Source organism: Cyprinodon tularosa, unplaced genomic scaffold, assembly GCF_016077235.1.
Source record: "Cyprinodon tularosa strain WSP-4 unplaced genomic scaffold, ASM1607723v1 ctg172, whole genome shotgun sequence".
Lineage (NCBI taxonomy): Eukaryota > Metazoa > Chordata > Actinopteri > Cyprinodontiformes > Cyprinodontidae > Cyprinodon > Cyprinodon tularosa.
The window spans coordinates 995,913-1,010,414 of record NW_024038551.1 but is presented as its reverse complement, the minus strand read 5'-3'; the positions used below and the strand labels follow the sequence as shown (position 1 = coordinate 1,010,414).

General features: G+C 41.5%; 2 protein-coding genes across 2 annotated transcripts; both read left to right on the top strand.

Moving 5' to 3' along the window:
* The first annotated feature begins 2,701 nt into the window (after positions 1-2,701).
* On the top strand, positions 2,702-4,137 carry LOC119781169 (olfactory receptor 52N4-like). Its single transcript, XM_038281556.1, has one exon. The coding sequence runs from the start codon at positions 2,875-2,877 to the stop codon at positions 3,808-3,810; it is 936 nt and encodes a 311-aa protein (XP_038137484.1). The 5' UTR covers positions 2,702-2,874; the 3' UTR covers positions 3,811-4,137.
* Positions 4,138-10,000: 5,863 nt separating this feature from the next.
* Positions 10,001-13,065, top strand: LOC119781211 (olfactory receptor 52E4-like). The gene is made up of 4 exons (XM_038281612.1): positions 10,001-10,091; positions 10,430-10,822; positions 11,193-11,419; positions 11,594-13,065. The coding sequence occupies exons 2-4, from the start codon at positions 10,446-10,448 to the stop codon at positions 11,947-11,949; spliced, it is 960 nt and encodes a 319-aa protein (XP_038137540.1). The 5' UTR covers positions 10,001-10,091; positions 10,430-10,445; the 3' UTR covers positions 11,950-13,065.
* The last annotated feature ends 1,437 nt before the right edge of the window (positions 13,066-14,502 follow it).

Genomic DNA, 14,502 nt, shown 5'->3' with positions numbered 1-14,502 from the left:
GTTCAAAGTCATGGGTTTTCTGCAGTGACAGCTACTGAAAAGAAAGGAGTAGACTGGACATAGGTAACACACTTTGGGTGTTATTGCCTCCCAATGGCCCCAGATGGAACCATCTCGTTGCAGAGAAACAAGCTCAGGGTTGCCATTGATTTAGCATTATGGTGAGTTAAAATTCATGAACTTTTTATTACTTTTTGTAGCCGTACCTTTCTGTACCATGGAGCTCTGCATGGTGCTGAGTCCAGTGTAACAGAGGGGTAACAGGAAGAACTGAGTGTTCCTGGTACCAGCTATAGTTCTAGTACAGAATGAATCTAGACTGGATCAACATCTCTGGAGCATCAGGTGATCTCCACCAGCCAGTTCAAAGCCACTTAGACATTTCTAGCAGATGTCTAAGGATGGGCCGTCTCCAACTCCAAGCAGCTTTGACTTTTGACTTAGCCCGAGGCTTGTGTACAGAGATAGCTTCATCCTCCAGAATGTTCATTAATGCATAACTCATCTGCTGTCCGCATTTTCCAAAATTTCTCTGAAACTCTCTTCAATAATACATGAGCCTGGTCATTTAAATTTTGTGGTTATGCAAACTTAAGCAGAAGCTAAGTACTCAAAGTTTTAATAATTATATATACACTCATGTTATAGATTGAAATGTATTATTTAATTTTATTACTTTGTACTCATAAGTGTACTCATCATTTTCTGCTCATCTGGGACCAGGTTGAAGGTAGCCTCGTGAGACCATCCTGATCTCGTGAGTTTTCAAGATTTCACTCGCTAATCAGTCTGGAAACTCTCCGTTAAAGAAAATTTGGAGCCGTTCACCAAACGAACGTCCAATCAGCGCTGGCTTCGAGGCGGGTTGAGGTGTGACGCAAAGAGAAGCGCGACAGTTCAGTCTAAAGAACATGGCGGCGTTAGCCGATGAAACTAACGTTAGAGTGGCAATCGAGCAAGTTTTATCGGAATTACAGAGTATTTCTTCACTGAAAGAAGAGCAAAACACTGCTCTGGAGGCTTTTCTCAGAGGAAAAGATGTTTTTGCTCTTCTCCCAACTGGTTTCGGCAAGAGTTTGATCCATCAATTGGCTTGTGCTTACGTCATATGCTTCGTTGATCTGATTGGTTTATTTGGCCCGTCTATCACCAACATAGGCCAATCAGCTAACCAGTATTTTCGCCCCTTCCCAAAATTACTTCAAAGGAAGGTTTCGAGATGGATATGCGGAGCAAATCCATCTGGTGGAGTCAGGTTAGGTTGAAGGGGCCACAGTCTTAGAGAAGACTCCCAAACTCCTTTTCTCCCTCGAATGCTCCTCCATCTCCTCTGGGGGAAGCTAGAGGCATTCTTAGGCCAGCCAATACACAAAGTCCCATCAGCGTGTCCTGGGCCTCCTTTGGAATGTGCCTGCAAAGGAGGCATCCAGGGGGCATCTGCAAAAGACAGCTGAGTCACCTCAGCTGACTCCTCTCTATGAGGAAGAGAAGGAGCTCTGAGTCTCTCCCAGATAGCCGAGATCCTCACCCAACCTCTAAGAGATGGCCCAGCTACCTCGAGAAAGCTAAATTAAGGCGACTTTAAACAGTATCTCGTTCATTGGGTCATGATCCAGATTTCATGTAGTAGTAGTGAATGGCTACAGTATTAGTACAGTACAGTACTAGTCCACTGATGTTTGGGGGGATCAGAGTATGGAAAACAATGAAAGCTTGTTACCAATATTAGATTATTGAAGTTAAAGGAGAAGTTCGGTTTTTAACACTTTTAGCCCATTTTCTGTAGTGTCCAGGATGAAATCGAATGATCGACACCAAAATTTTGACAATTGGTCCTGTCTCTGCTTTTTGGCTCATTTAGAATCCACCCCTGGCTGCTTTAGAATGGCTTCCATAGAGCATGTCCGATAATGTCCTTAAAACAACCTTAAACGTTCTTTTTTTTAAATATGCTACTCACCGGGTCGTCAGCGCTGTTCAATGACATTCCAAAAAAAGTTTCGTAAAGAAAAAACGTTCCTGTGGTGTTTTATTTAGCATTTTGTAAATCCCATTGAGTTCTGTTGGAATAGTCAATATTCCCCTGCCACCGGAAACGGAAATGGGGCCTGTTTACACAGTTGTAGTCTTTTCGCTTCACTCTGTGTACTCCGACGTCATCCTGGACACTACAGAAAATGGGCTAAAAGTGTTAAAAACCGAACTTCTCCTTTAATACATTTGTCACATTTTCCTTTCAATTTCACTATTATGACTTTCACAACAGTATTCATTCACTTTGCTCTTATCTAGCATTAATTATTCTAATAAAACACATGTAAATTTGTTGATTAAGTCATCAAAAGTGTATCATCAAGCTTTTCTTCCCGACCGCAACAGAACCTACTAACAGTGAATATGGTCAGAACCAGAAACTTTTCCCACTGTTGTACCTGAAGCCTATGTTAACTGAAGTTATGCTCATTTATTTCCGAACCAGAAGTCTGATGTCCAAAAGAAAAATGTACTAAAAGTTATGGAATCAAATGTGAACTATTGTTTTAGAAATCAAAGTATGAATGTGAAGATGAAAACTTCTTGGTTGGCTCTTTGGTGCTGTTTCTATAGATGATGACATTTCCCTTTGAACATTACATCACTCACTGTGCTGAGATAAATATGCTCCATTGAAGCTGCACCTGCCCCTGTCTGGCCATCATCACTGATGGATTGTGAAATACGTCTTTATTTCCTCATACGTTTGCTTTTTTGATTAATGCTCTATTTATTGTTGTTCATATTAACTCCTCTGCTGGTTTATTACAGTTTAAAGTTATTGCTTTATTTATTAATAGATTTAATACCGAATTGATTTTGGCTGTTTTCCTCAATCGGATGGAAAACTACACTTTCAACAGCTTTGTGCTGCAGATGGAGGGCATAAATGTCACAAAGGATTTACTTTATACCATATTTTTCTTGTTATTAACTTTCTACATTGTTACCATGATCCTTAACGTGGGATTTCTGATTCTAACCGTTATTGACAAGAACCTTCATCAGCCTATGTATCTTCTTTTTTGCAACCTGACTGTTAGTGACATAGTTGGAAGCTCTCAGATCTTTCCTAGGATGTTGTCGGATCTTCTGAAGCCTCCGTCGGAGCGCCTCATTGGTTATTATGAGTGTGTGATTCAGGCTTTTGTTAATCAGTGGTTTAGCAGTACCTCCCACACGGTGCTGATGGTCATGGCCTTCGACAGGTACGTGGCCATCTGTTATTCTCTGCGTTACTCAGCCATCATGAACAACAGCATGGTGATGAAGCTTTCATTGTCTGCCTGGGCAGTGCCTCTAATTTTTGTTGTGGTTTTGATTGGACTCTCAGTGAGACTGAACAGATGCAGGACTCTGGTCTCCAACCCTTACTGTGACAATGCCTCTTTGTTTAAGCTTTCCTGTGACAGTGTCGTTATCAATAACATATATGGCCTTTTTTACACGGCGGTGCTTTTGGGGTCATCTGTCGGCTGCATCCTTCTGACCTACGGGAAGATTGTAGTGGTTTGTTTTACCAGCAAGAACAAGTCATTGAACAGAAAGGCCTTCAAAACCTGCAGCACTCACCTGGTTGTGTATCTCATCATGTTCTTCAGTGGGTTTACTGCAATCGCTCTGCACCGCTTCCCTCAGTACTCTGACTACAGAAAAATAACCTCTCTTCTGTTTTTTGTTGTACCCGGCAGCCTCAACTCCATCATCTATGGGGTTCAGTCCAAAGAAGTAAGATCCTTTTTATCTAAAATTTTTATATCCAACAGAAACAAGTGAGATTGACGTTTGTTTATTATTTTGATTTATCAAATAACCTTCCGAAGCAAGTTGTAGAATAAGTTACTTCTGACAATGACTGAAACAAGAAAGGTTGAAGCAGAAAATTAGTGCTCTACATCTAGGAGGGGCTCATGCTGATGGAAGCATGTTTGAGTTTTATAAAGCTTGAAATCATATTTGCAGTCTTCTTGATTTGTGCCTCAAAATAAGAAAAAAAAACATCAGGTTTAATTGTGAGAACAAATAATAAAAACTGACAGCTGAATAGTGGAAATATGAACATTATCAAGACAAGGGCTTAGAAAACATAATACATAATCAGTTTAAATCAGTTCACAGAAATAAAAAAGGCCCTAACCTCAGAATAAGAAAGACTCTTTCATCTTTTCTCTGTCACAAATAAAATTCAGTCGCAGGTTGACTGTTATTGACGTCTGACAAAGCAGACATTGAACACAGGCGTAGACTCTGGGGAACTTCAGGAATTTAGACAACCAGGCAAAAGGATGCCTATGGACATGAACTGTACACAGCAATGGCGTTCTCCTCCAGGTCTCAGCTTTAGAGAGAAGAGCTAATATCACTTACAGTCTGAAGAAAATGTGATTAAAATAAAAATAAAAAAGTTGAATTTTGCCTAATCAGTGAATGATAATCTCAGTTTTGTTCTGCCCTTTTAGATCATCCTTTTCATCTTGACTTTGTTGGGTTTTTTAATCATTATCTCACCTGTTTTTAGGGAAGTTCTTACACTTTATTTGCATACAGCTGCCATCTACAGCTAGATGCAGCTCAGGACAGATGAAACCCTGTCAGACTGAACGTAGGGCCAGTGCAACTCCTCACCTTTCACTCATCATCACACACATCCCTGTGTGAGCCTCACACTGGAGCCCCAATGCTATGGAGGGGACAGGCCCACTTGGCAGCCATCTTTCCCAGGTTTCTGCAGATAATATCAGTCATGTTCAGTTTCCTAACGTTGATGACTGTTTAATTTTTGCACATTTTTTCCTCTTCTCTTCTATCTTGTTAAGTGATTGTGAACAAGATAGATTAATCCAGGATTTTCCAGATATCCTTATGGCACTGGTGCCCTGGCCTGCACACGCATTAAAGGGCAAACATCCTGCAAAATCAACTTTTTGAATTTTTAACAATGTTCTAATGCTGTTCCTTCATCACAGTGGTATTCAGCATGATTCATTCATATCTTAGTGATCCACATTAATTCTGCTGTCTGAGCAGCAGACCCTCCCTGACCTTGGGAAAGGCACGGTTAGAGAATATCTGTGTTAGAAAGAAGCAGCTAGCTTAGCCAGTGCTATAAACAAATGGCCACTTTTTATTATCAAGGATCGAGGAAGAGGCAGAACGGCATGATTTTTGGTTCTAAGTTGAGGCCAAGTGGCTCTTTTAGCAGCTAATCCGCGCAGGGTAGCAACTTGACTAATTTAGCTAAGAATCGCCTTTTTAGCTATAATAGACCTTGTTCAGCCCTCAGAAGTGGTTTGATATGGCGACATTCTTAAATGGATGTTACCCAGACAGGAGAGGCAGCTTCACCTGGAAGGCTCAACCAGACCCATAAGTTAAGACTTTTAAAGGGACATAGTCGCATTATAGCATATGACTATATAAGAAAGACTGAAAACTTTTTCTTCCTGATAAAAAGCTTAATTTAAACCAAAAATCTATTCAGATATTAGTGTGTTATTAGTCATTTTTGTGCCTCATTAGAATTCCAGCACTGGGAGCAATAAGCTAATAAACAGATGCAGGGGCGCCATCTGCTGGAAGAATGACGGAACTACCAGAAAGTAAGATGGCAACAACTGGCACAGCTACTTAGTAGAGACACACTGTCTCATAATGCCTTGCTGTAAATGTTGACTTGTGTTTTAGGAGGGACAACGGAAGCCAAAATTGGTATCTGGCAAGCCAGTTTTGAAAAATGGTATATGCCAGTTGGAAATCGGCATATGCCAATTTCATTAAAGGTCCTACTTGGGCATTGTATTTTTGTTATCAAAAAGTAATGTTTATATATGTAGTTGTAAAATGTTTATATGTTGAAAAGAAAATTAAACAGTCACTAAACCAAATCATGTTGTTGTAATTGTTTTGACAATGTGACTGAATGTCCCTAAAATGCCAGCATATTGTCAGTATTACATTAGGAAGTAGATCGTGAGTGATCTGCTAAGCATTAGCCTAGCCACTATCTGCACACTTCCTTCGTGTTCTTTGTCTCTAGTTGCAAACAAGTGATTACTGCTCCAAACACGGGCCAACCAAAGGCCTCCACCTTCTCCAGGAACTTAAACCGCTCCCTGGCCCAGGCAGTCAACCAACCTTCTCTGAAAACCTCCGCAATAATCCCAGTGCTAAAGAAATATCCCATCACCAGGCTGAATTATTACCACCTACTGTCACTCAGAATTTTCAAATGTTTGGAGGCAACGACTCTACATTTGGTGTCTTGTTAAATTTATGTAATTATGTTTCCTGCAGCCAGAAGTGATCTTAATGTCATGGTTTTATCAAGAGCTCGGACCCACATGCAGAGAAACCAATTCAGAGAGACCAGGGGAAAGGTTTAATAGGTTTTATTGAAGAGATAATGCTGAATCAAGTGTTGCTCTGAACACTGCTCAACTAGAACTGAAAAGTGAGGGGAAGACACAGTGGTTAGTTCAGGCTCAGTAGGAAATTTGGTTCTTCAACTTGAAGAGGAGAATTTGGTTGCTGACTCACGTTTCCAGAGAAGTTGTTGTCTCTTTGACTCCAGTCTGTGTGTGGTAGTTCCAGTGTTTGTCTGATTCGGTGGAGGGCGGACAGGGTTTACCCAGAATGCGGTTGTTTGTAGGTGAACGTAGAAGCTGACTGCCACTCAGATTTCCTGCGGTACTTGAACGGATCGTAGTGAAGAGGAATCCCTTGCTCAGTGTGAAGCTCAAACGATCTCTTGAGGGGAAGTAGATTCAGACCTCCAGTTTAAATCCTCAGCTCACTTTGAAGCTCAGATGATCCTTCCAGGGAGAGAAGGTCAGAAACATCCAGTTTGCAGGATGACTTACCAAAACTGGCAAACACTCTGCCGTCGAGGTAGTGGCAGTCAGCAGCTTAAGAGTGCTCAGTTAACGAGGTAACCCTCTGCAGGTATGTAGGGAGGCGGACCAGAACCAGGCGCCTCCTGGTGGAGGAAGGGAGACAAACACAGAAACAAAAACACACAGACAGGAATCCTGACACTTAAATATCTTCTACACAAGAAAAGAGTCTTCAGAGTAGAAGACAGGAAAGTAATGATGAGAATAAAGAGGTGACTGATAAGACAAAGCAAGGAAGCACAGCGGAAGAGGTTGGAAAGCAAACAGCAGCAGAACCATACCAGAGAGGTGTGGCCAGGAATGAAGAAGATCACAGGCTTCAAGCAGAAGGATGATGACAGATGGAAGTCTGGACAGAGCCAGTTAACTGAATATAGTCTTCAACAGGTTCAGTTCAGGAACAGGCTCAGCATCTTTATCTCCAGAACATTTTACATTATCATTTCAGAAACTCAGATGGAGTCATCAACAATCACCTGGATTGTTGATGCCTCCATCTGAGACCAAAGTTTGTTAGACTGAAGGGTCAGCTTACAAATGTTCAGTCTTTTCATCATTTTTAAAGCTGAAGATCAAGAATAATGTTTATTCTCTTAATTTTGTAACATTATATGCGAACATTTCTCTCTGAAATAAAGCTAAAACATTCAAGGGTATTTTGGGATTTTATCCACAATAAATTGTGTTTAGTGCTTGATTTTGTTCTTCATTAAAGCCTTTAGGCCAATATCTTAGTGTTGGTCTCTATCTTGTTGGGATCCTCAGGCTTGCCCACCAGAGGGCGCCGAGGATCCTCTTCTGTTATTATGTTTTCTCTTAGTACTGGAGTTACTGTTGGGATCTGGAGCTTTACCACCTTCCTCCAGCAGAGTGCGCCGTGGGTCTCCTGGAGCTGGTATCTTCCAACACACCTGAGACGCATCTACTCATCAGGAGACCTTCCCTTTATAAACACCTGCCAGACCTTGCTTCCACGCCGCAGTGTTGATCTTAGTTTGGAAACCTGTCGCTAGTCTAAAGCTCTGGGTGAGCTGCCTCACTGGAAACCTGTCTCTGGCCTGAAGCCCTGGGAGAGCCGTCTCACTGGAACCCTGTCTCCGGCCTGAAGCTCTGGGTGAGCTTAACCTGCTAATCAGCCCTGGTGAGCCAACCTGAAGATTCCTATGTGGAGTTTACCTGAGGATTCCTAAGTGGAGTCAACCTGAAGATTTCCTATGTGGGTATCCCCTGCTGTTCTCTGTGAAGAGCTGGTAGCTCAGATCAAGGCCAGCCATGTTAAGTCTGAAGCTAGACGCTTTAGCTCCTTCTGAACTCTGCTAACCAACAGTCTCTGGTCCCTGTCAAGACTTCAGTAAACCAGCCTGAACCAGTTCCAGATCCAGTTCATAATTGTGTTTTTGTGAAACCTCAATAAACTCTGTTGAACTTTTTTCCAGCCTCCGTTGTGTTCTGTTCTCCGTTGACTCTTTGACCCATCATGACATATCTCTCCTCTGGTTCAGAGGAGAGATAGAGACCAAGTGATCAAGTGATCCACTCACTCTGCTCTGATTGGAGGCTTAAAGTCTCCAGCTGAATGGCTGATTAGGAGGTCAATAGTTTTACATACAGGTCAATTAATGAGAGGCAGTTTATGGTTGATAAGATCGGACCTAGGTCTCATGGTTTTTGTCCCTTCTGGGTCTGGTTGAGCCTCCTTTTTGGGACCATAGGTTAGACGGTTTCTGTCTTCTCTTCATTTCCCTGAGGAAAATTCGGGTTCCCATTCACTCACTGGTGTTCTGGACACGTTGACTCTGGGAAGTTTCACCTAGAAATAAAAATCTGTCCTAATATCAGCACCCACCTAAGATCTAGTGATACCTAGATCCATCTAGACCCATCACAGAGGATCTGTATGAACTGTATGTCATGGTGCTGAGTTTTATTCTATGCTATGTTTTTCATAAAGGGCAACCAGGAAATCATCAAGTCACATCAAAAGCCTGAGTTATAGGCTTCCCTACCCAAAGATGAGAAAAATACATAGCAAAGTGCAACACTGTGTTAATAGCTCAATATTTGCACAAATAATATGGTCAGTGAGAGACTGTAAGATGCCAATGTGACAGCAGTACTAGAAGCAGACAGTGGTCTGTCTGTGTGACATGTCCAATGAATATGGTCAGGAAGAGCGGATGCAAAAGGCGCAACAGCCATGGTCAGGAAAAAACGGCAGAGCCGGCAGAATTTGTTAGTTCCTTCTCTAACATTATGCTCTATCTACTTTATCTAATAGTAGCTTCATCTGGTCTGTTCCTGTTTGGCTGTGACTCCATCCTGGAGAGAAATAAGAGCTGTGCTGCTGCCATCAACACCTTTGTTTATAGATGTTGCAGCTTGGCCTGTTTTGCAGTGTGGTCCTGTTTCTCCTACTGTGACTAACTGTATTTTCTCTTTCAACTTCTGACATGGTAGCAGGCTTGGAGCTGGTCTGCCTGGTTGTGTGTTTTGTATCTCTGCTTCTTTCTCTATGTCTGCTTCTGTCTCCTTGAACCCCAGTCAGTCTCAGCAGATGGCTGCTCTCACTGAACCTATTTCTGCTGGAGGTTTCGTCCTCTTAAAAGGGAGCCTGAAGGATTGTTTTCTGAGTCAATCCATCAATTGAGCAGTTTAACTGTATCATTTGCTTGAATTGTCTCTGTAAAGTGCCTTGAGATGACGTGTGTTGTGAATTGGCACTATAGAAATAAACTGAACTGAAGTAAGTAGACCAGTGACTGCACATTATTCTGTTCATATGAGACTGCCATTGGACCTTTAGATTATAGTACAATTAAATGAAGATTGTTTGAGTTAAAAATTATGAATGTTACAAAAAAAAAAAAAAAACGAAAGCTGTAAACCCAGCATATAGTGAGAACAGTTACTCAGTATGAAGGCCTGCTGGCTGTGATGTCATCATGAAGGTTCCAACATACAGATGTGCATTAAGGCTGCTGGTAGGGTGGGGCTGAATATGTTTCCTCAACACCTGTAGGAGGTGTTAAAGAAAAACTAAACGCATTAAATGGAAAACACACTTCCTCAACAATCAGCCCTCCACATACTGAGGACAGACTCTCTGAATGCTCCTATGGCTCTCTGCTGATCTGTTTCTTCTATTAGACGCTGTTTCTCTTGCAGGTGCTGTTGTTTAATCAGATTTTGGTCAATTTAACAGTCAGGTCTCTTGTTTGTATAATCAGCCATTATCTGTGCAGCTTACTGAATATTTTGCTATGGATTGCCTTCGAGTCAATGAGTCGATGCAATCAACTGGTTTTCTTTAGATAGAAAACTCTGAATCAGTTTGACTGTAAGATCTGGCTGAGTTGAATTAAAGTGGCTTGATGACATGTGTTGTAAATTGGAGCTCTAGAAATAAACTGAATTGAAGTCAATTGAATTATAACTCCAACACTGACTGTTTAATTGCTAGTCAGGACTTATAATCCTTGTTAAGATGTGTGATTTTTTTATAGGCTCCCACTTCTCTGGATGGAGAACCTAACGACTGGCGCTCCTCTTAAACAGCCGATCGTTTTTAAACTAGTGGGTTTTGATGTTCCACCAGGACAGGGCCCGTTCCTCTTCTTCTTGGCCCTGTTCGCCTACATAGTGGTGCTGCTGGGGAACGGTGTGGTGATCTGTGTGATCATGAAAGACAGGAACCTGCACAGACCCATGTTTGTGATGATCTGCCACCTGGTTGTCTGTGATCTGCTGGGGGCCACGGCGGTCCTTCCTCGCCTAATGATGCACTTCCTGATGGGGCAGCAGAAGATCTCCTACCTCCCAGCCATCGCTCAGGGCTTCTGTGTGCACACATACGGTGTTGCTATGCAGACCATTCTGGGGGTGATGGCCTATGACAGGTGAGTTGGTGAACCAGGGTTTTCAGGAAATGAGCAACATCTCGAACCTTTACTGTTGTCCCAGTGTGGAAATGAGTGGAAATGTTCTGAAGTATTCCTGAGCATTTTGCTGCCACTCTTCCTTTGTTCTGATGTTTCCCTGCTGAAATGAATGTATTCCTTTTTGTCCTTCTGAAGCCTTTATGGTTTTACCTGGAAGGATGTCACGTCTTTGTACTTGTTTCATATTATAGTTGATTGATAATAGAAGTATGAAACCTTTAATGTGTCCATCTTGAAGTGTTATCATTCCCCCACCATAAATGCTTTAAAAGTACATTTGAATCCATTTGTGTCTGAGTGTTTCTCTGCCGGCGCCGTCTCTCTGCAGGTTTGTGGCGGTGTGTGAACCTCTCCGGTACCACTCCATCATGACTTCAACCCGGCTGCACTGCTGCTGCGCTCTGGCCTGGATCGTTGCCCTGCTGCTCATCGCCGTGCTCTTCTCCTTCCACATGAACGTCCCGCTGTGCGGCCGGGTCCTCCAACATGTCTACTGCAGCAATCGGATCATAATGAATCAGGCCTGCATTCCCACCCCAATTAGTAACATCTACGGTCAGTGCACATAAAGGTTTTGACACAAACTTTAGCTTAGGACATAAGTGAGACCTCAAACCCAGTTGAAGACCTTTAATCCTAAATGTCTCTGCAGTTGCTTTATGCTCTAGACCGTCTCTAAGAGGATGTTCACTTACCAACTCTGACCCTCTGTCTCTCTTTGCTTTATAGGTTTGTCCATGACTTGGTCTGTGAGCACAGGGATGTTCATCATCATCGCCTTCTCCTACGTCCGAATCCTCAGGACATCCTTTAAGCAAGGAAGAACCGACAGCAGCATCAGAACCAAGGCCTTCCAGACCTGCACTTCACACCTTGTCGTTTACGTCTTTTATGAAATAGCTACACTGATCATAATCGTTAGCTACAGATTTCCATCTGCTTCTCAAAACATGAAGAAGTTTCTCAGCATCCTGTTCATCATCGTCCCGCCAGCAATCAACCCCATCATCTACGGGCTGGTCAGTAAGGAGCTACGGGCCGGCATAATTAGACAGTTTGCCCCCAGAACCTCCCATAAAAACTGACCCTATAATGCAGAAAAGATGATGTTGATGATGTAATGCTGTATAAATCTGCTATTTTTCTACTAATGATCCATAAAAACTTTCGACCCAGCTCACTCCAGTTGTTCTGCGCTTCTAGTTTAAATCTGAAGCATTTTAAAAAAAGTGCTTCTATGTTGAAGCACATAGAAAATGTGAGAGCTGCCACTGACCCTGCCTGTACCCCAACCACACAGTCCCACGACACACTCACCTGCTGTAACATCCAGCTTCTGTTGAAAAATCATCTGTTGTGCATAAAGTTTAGATAATTTCCTCAGCTTCCTTTCTAGGAAGCTTCCAGACCTGCAGCTGAAACAGTGTGTTTAACCTTTCAGTCACAGAAACCTCCTTAATAAATCTGTTCTCTTCAGCTGGACTGTTTTCCTTCACTTATATCACTTCTTTTTGCTGTACAGTCAATTGTAGTTTGAAAAATATGCTCAATTTATTACAATTGAATCATCATAATGCTGAGTTTTTCCTTAAAGGGAGTAGATAAGCTGTTTTAGACACACTTTGATTGATTTTGCACAAAGATTATGTTTTGCCTCCAAGATGCAAAGTGGAATCACTTCTGTTAAGTTCAATAAAATTTGTCCCATAGTTGGACCACCTGCACCATCTATACATCCTTAAGCCAATTATAGCATGAAACAAAATCCTGACCTAAATAACATTTAGCTGCCTCAAGCAAATTGCCTTTTGCTCCAATCATACTCACCTTTGTTGTTAATTTCCATATGTATTCATTGTATTTTTCCTCTAATCTTGTTGCTCAGTTTATTATTTAGTATTTAATGTTGTGACCTTTGTTGGGATCCATTTCAGGTCTTACGTTGATTCTGGTTCCAGCCTGAATAATTGTCTCTTTGGATAATCACAAACCTCCAATGCATTCACTGATGTACATCTTTTTCTCTTTTGGCCTGTTTACCTAAAACCTGCTACTGGAAAACAAGACCTGGTCCCCAAAGATCGCACATGTAATTTTATAAGTACCTGCAATAAGTTGACGTGTTGCAGTTGAGCTACATAGATCAATGCATAAGTTTCACCTGCTAACATCAGCAGAGAGCAGATGAAGTTCTAAACTATGGAAACAAAGAAAAAAATCATTTAGAAAATGCAATTTTTATTTCTAAATAATATTTATAAAACATCTTACATTGGTTACCTGTCACTAAGTGCTTCAAACAAAATTAGTAACCTAAAATGGTAACACTAACAAAATGTATGTGTAAAAAATTAAATATCATGAAACATGAGAAAGATTTTTGCTTGTTTGTCCCAAAGTTTTTGCTCTAAAGACCTCTGAATCGTTTACATGTCAGATTTTCTCTGACTTCCAGAAGTAAAAAAAAAACTTGGTCCCGGTTTAGTTTCCTTATGGTCATAAATTCTGGTCAAATGTATTTTGTATAATAATAAGTATATTTGTCTATATAAAATAGATTATATTTGCAAAGCATGATTAAACAAGTCACAGATTCGTCACTCAAAATCCTAATTCTTTCTTTCTTATATAATCTTTATATAAGTTACTTTTTTCAGATACAAAGCAAACATCTTTGTGTAAAACTCTGTGCTTCAACTTTTTAACTTGCGTGTCACTTTTCATTTTCAAGCTTAAACTGTGATGCCTTTCCCTATGATATCATCCTGATTGGTCAATGTCATGTCAATCATATAACAGTCCAATCAGAGAATAGATGGGTTTTATTACACATGGTGCTTTGAGCTGATGCAGGTCCTCGAAGCATCATGGCTGATGGCACCACCAGCTCTGGCTCAGGTAGACCTAACTTCTTGTCATAAACGGGACAGATGGACGCAGTATTAAATGTCACACAGGCAGTAGGAAAGTTTGAAATGTTTATTAACAAAAAAAATAAAAATGACAGAAAAGATGCAGAGGAAAGCAGGTTCCTACCAAACAAGAGCAGACCCCCCCAGAGTGGCCCAGATGCAGCAACCTCAATGAGCAGGCAGGAATCCGACCAAAGTCAGGGAAACAGATCAAACAGTAACAGTTCTGGAATCCAGGAGTCCGCAGCATGGTCAGGGGTTCCGATCCACACAGGAACAGACAGATCAAAGGTTTCAGGAATCCACTGAGCGTGAAGACAGGTTCAAAGTTCCATGCGTTGAGCAAAAAGCTGAGACAGAATCGCATGGATGCAGACAAGCAGGCTGGTTTAGGGACACAAAAAAAGACATGGTCCCGAGATTACTGCAGAACTTTAAACTGGTCTCCACCTAGGAGCCAGGACATGATCAGGAGACAAGACAAGACAAACACTAAAAACCTCTCAACCTAAACAACCTAACTAAAACTAACAGAACAAACACACAACATACAATTTTCTTTCCCTGATAGCTGGACTGAGTCAGATATAAAGCAACAGACGCAGGAGGATGAGATGAGTTAAGCAGGTGAATGAAGTGAACAATTATGATCAGCTATCAGGGCAGACCATGACAGGAGATCAGGTAAATACTTATTCATATGGTGGCAAGTGAAGTCTGGGATGT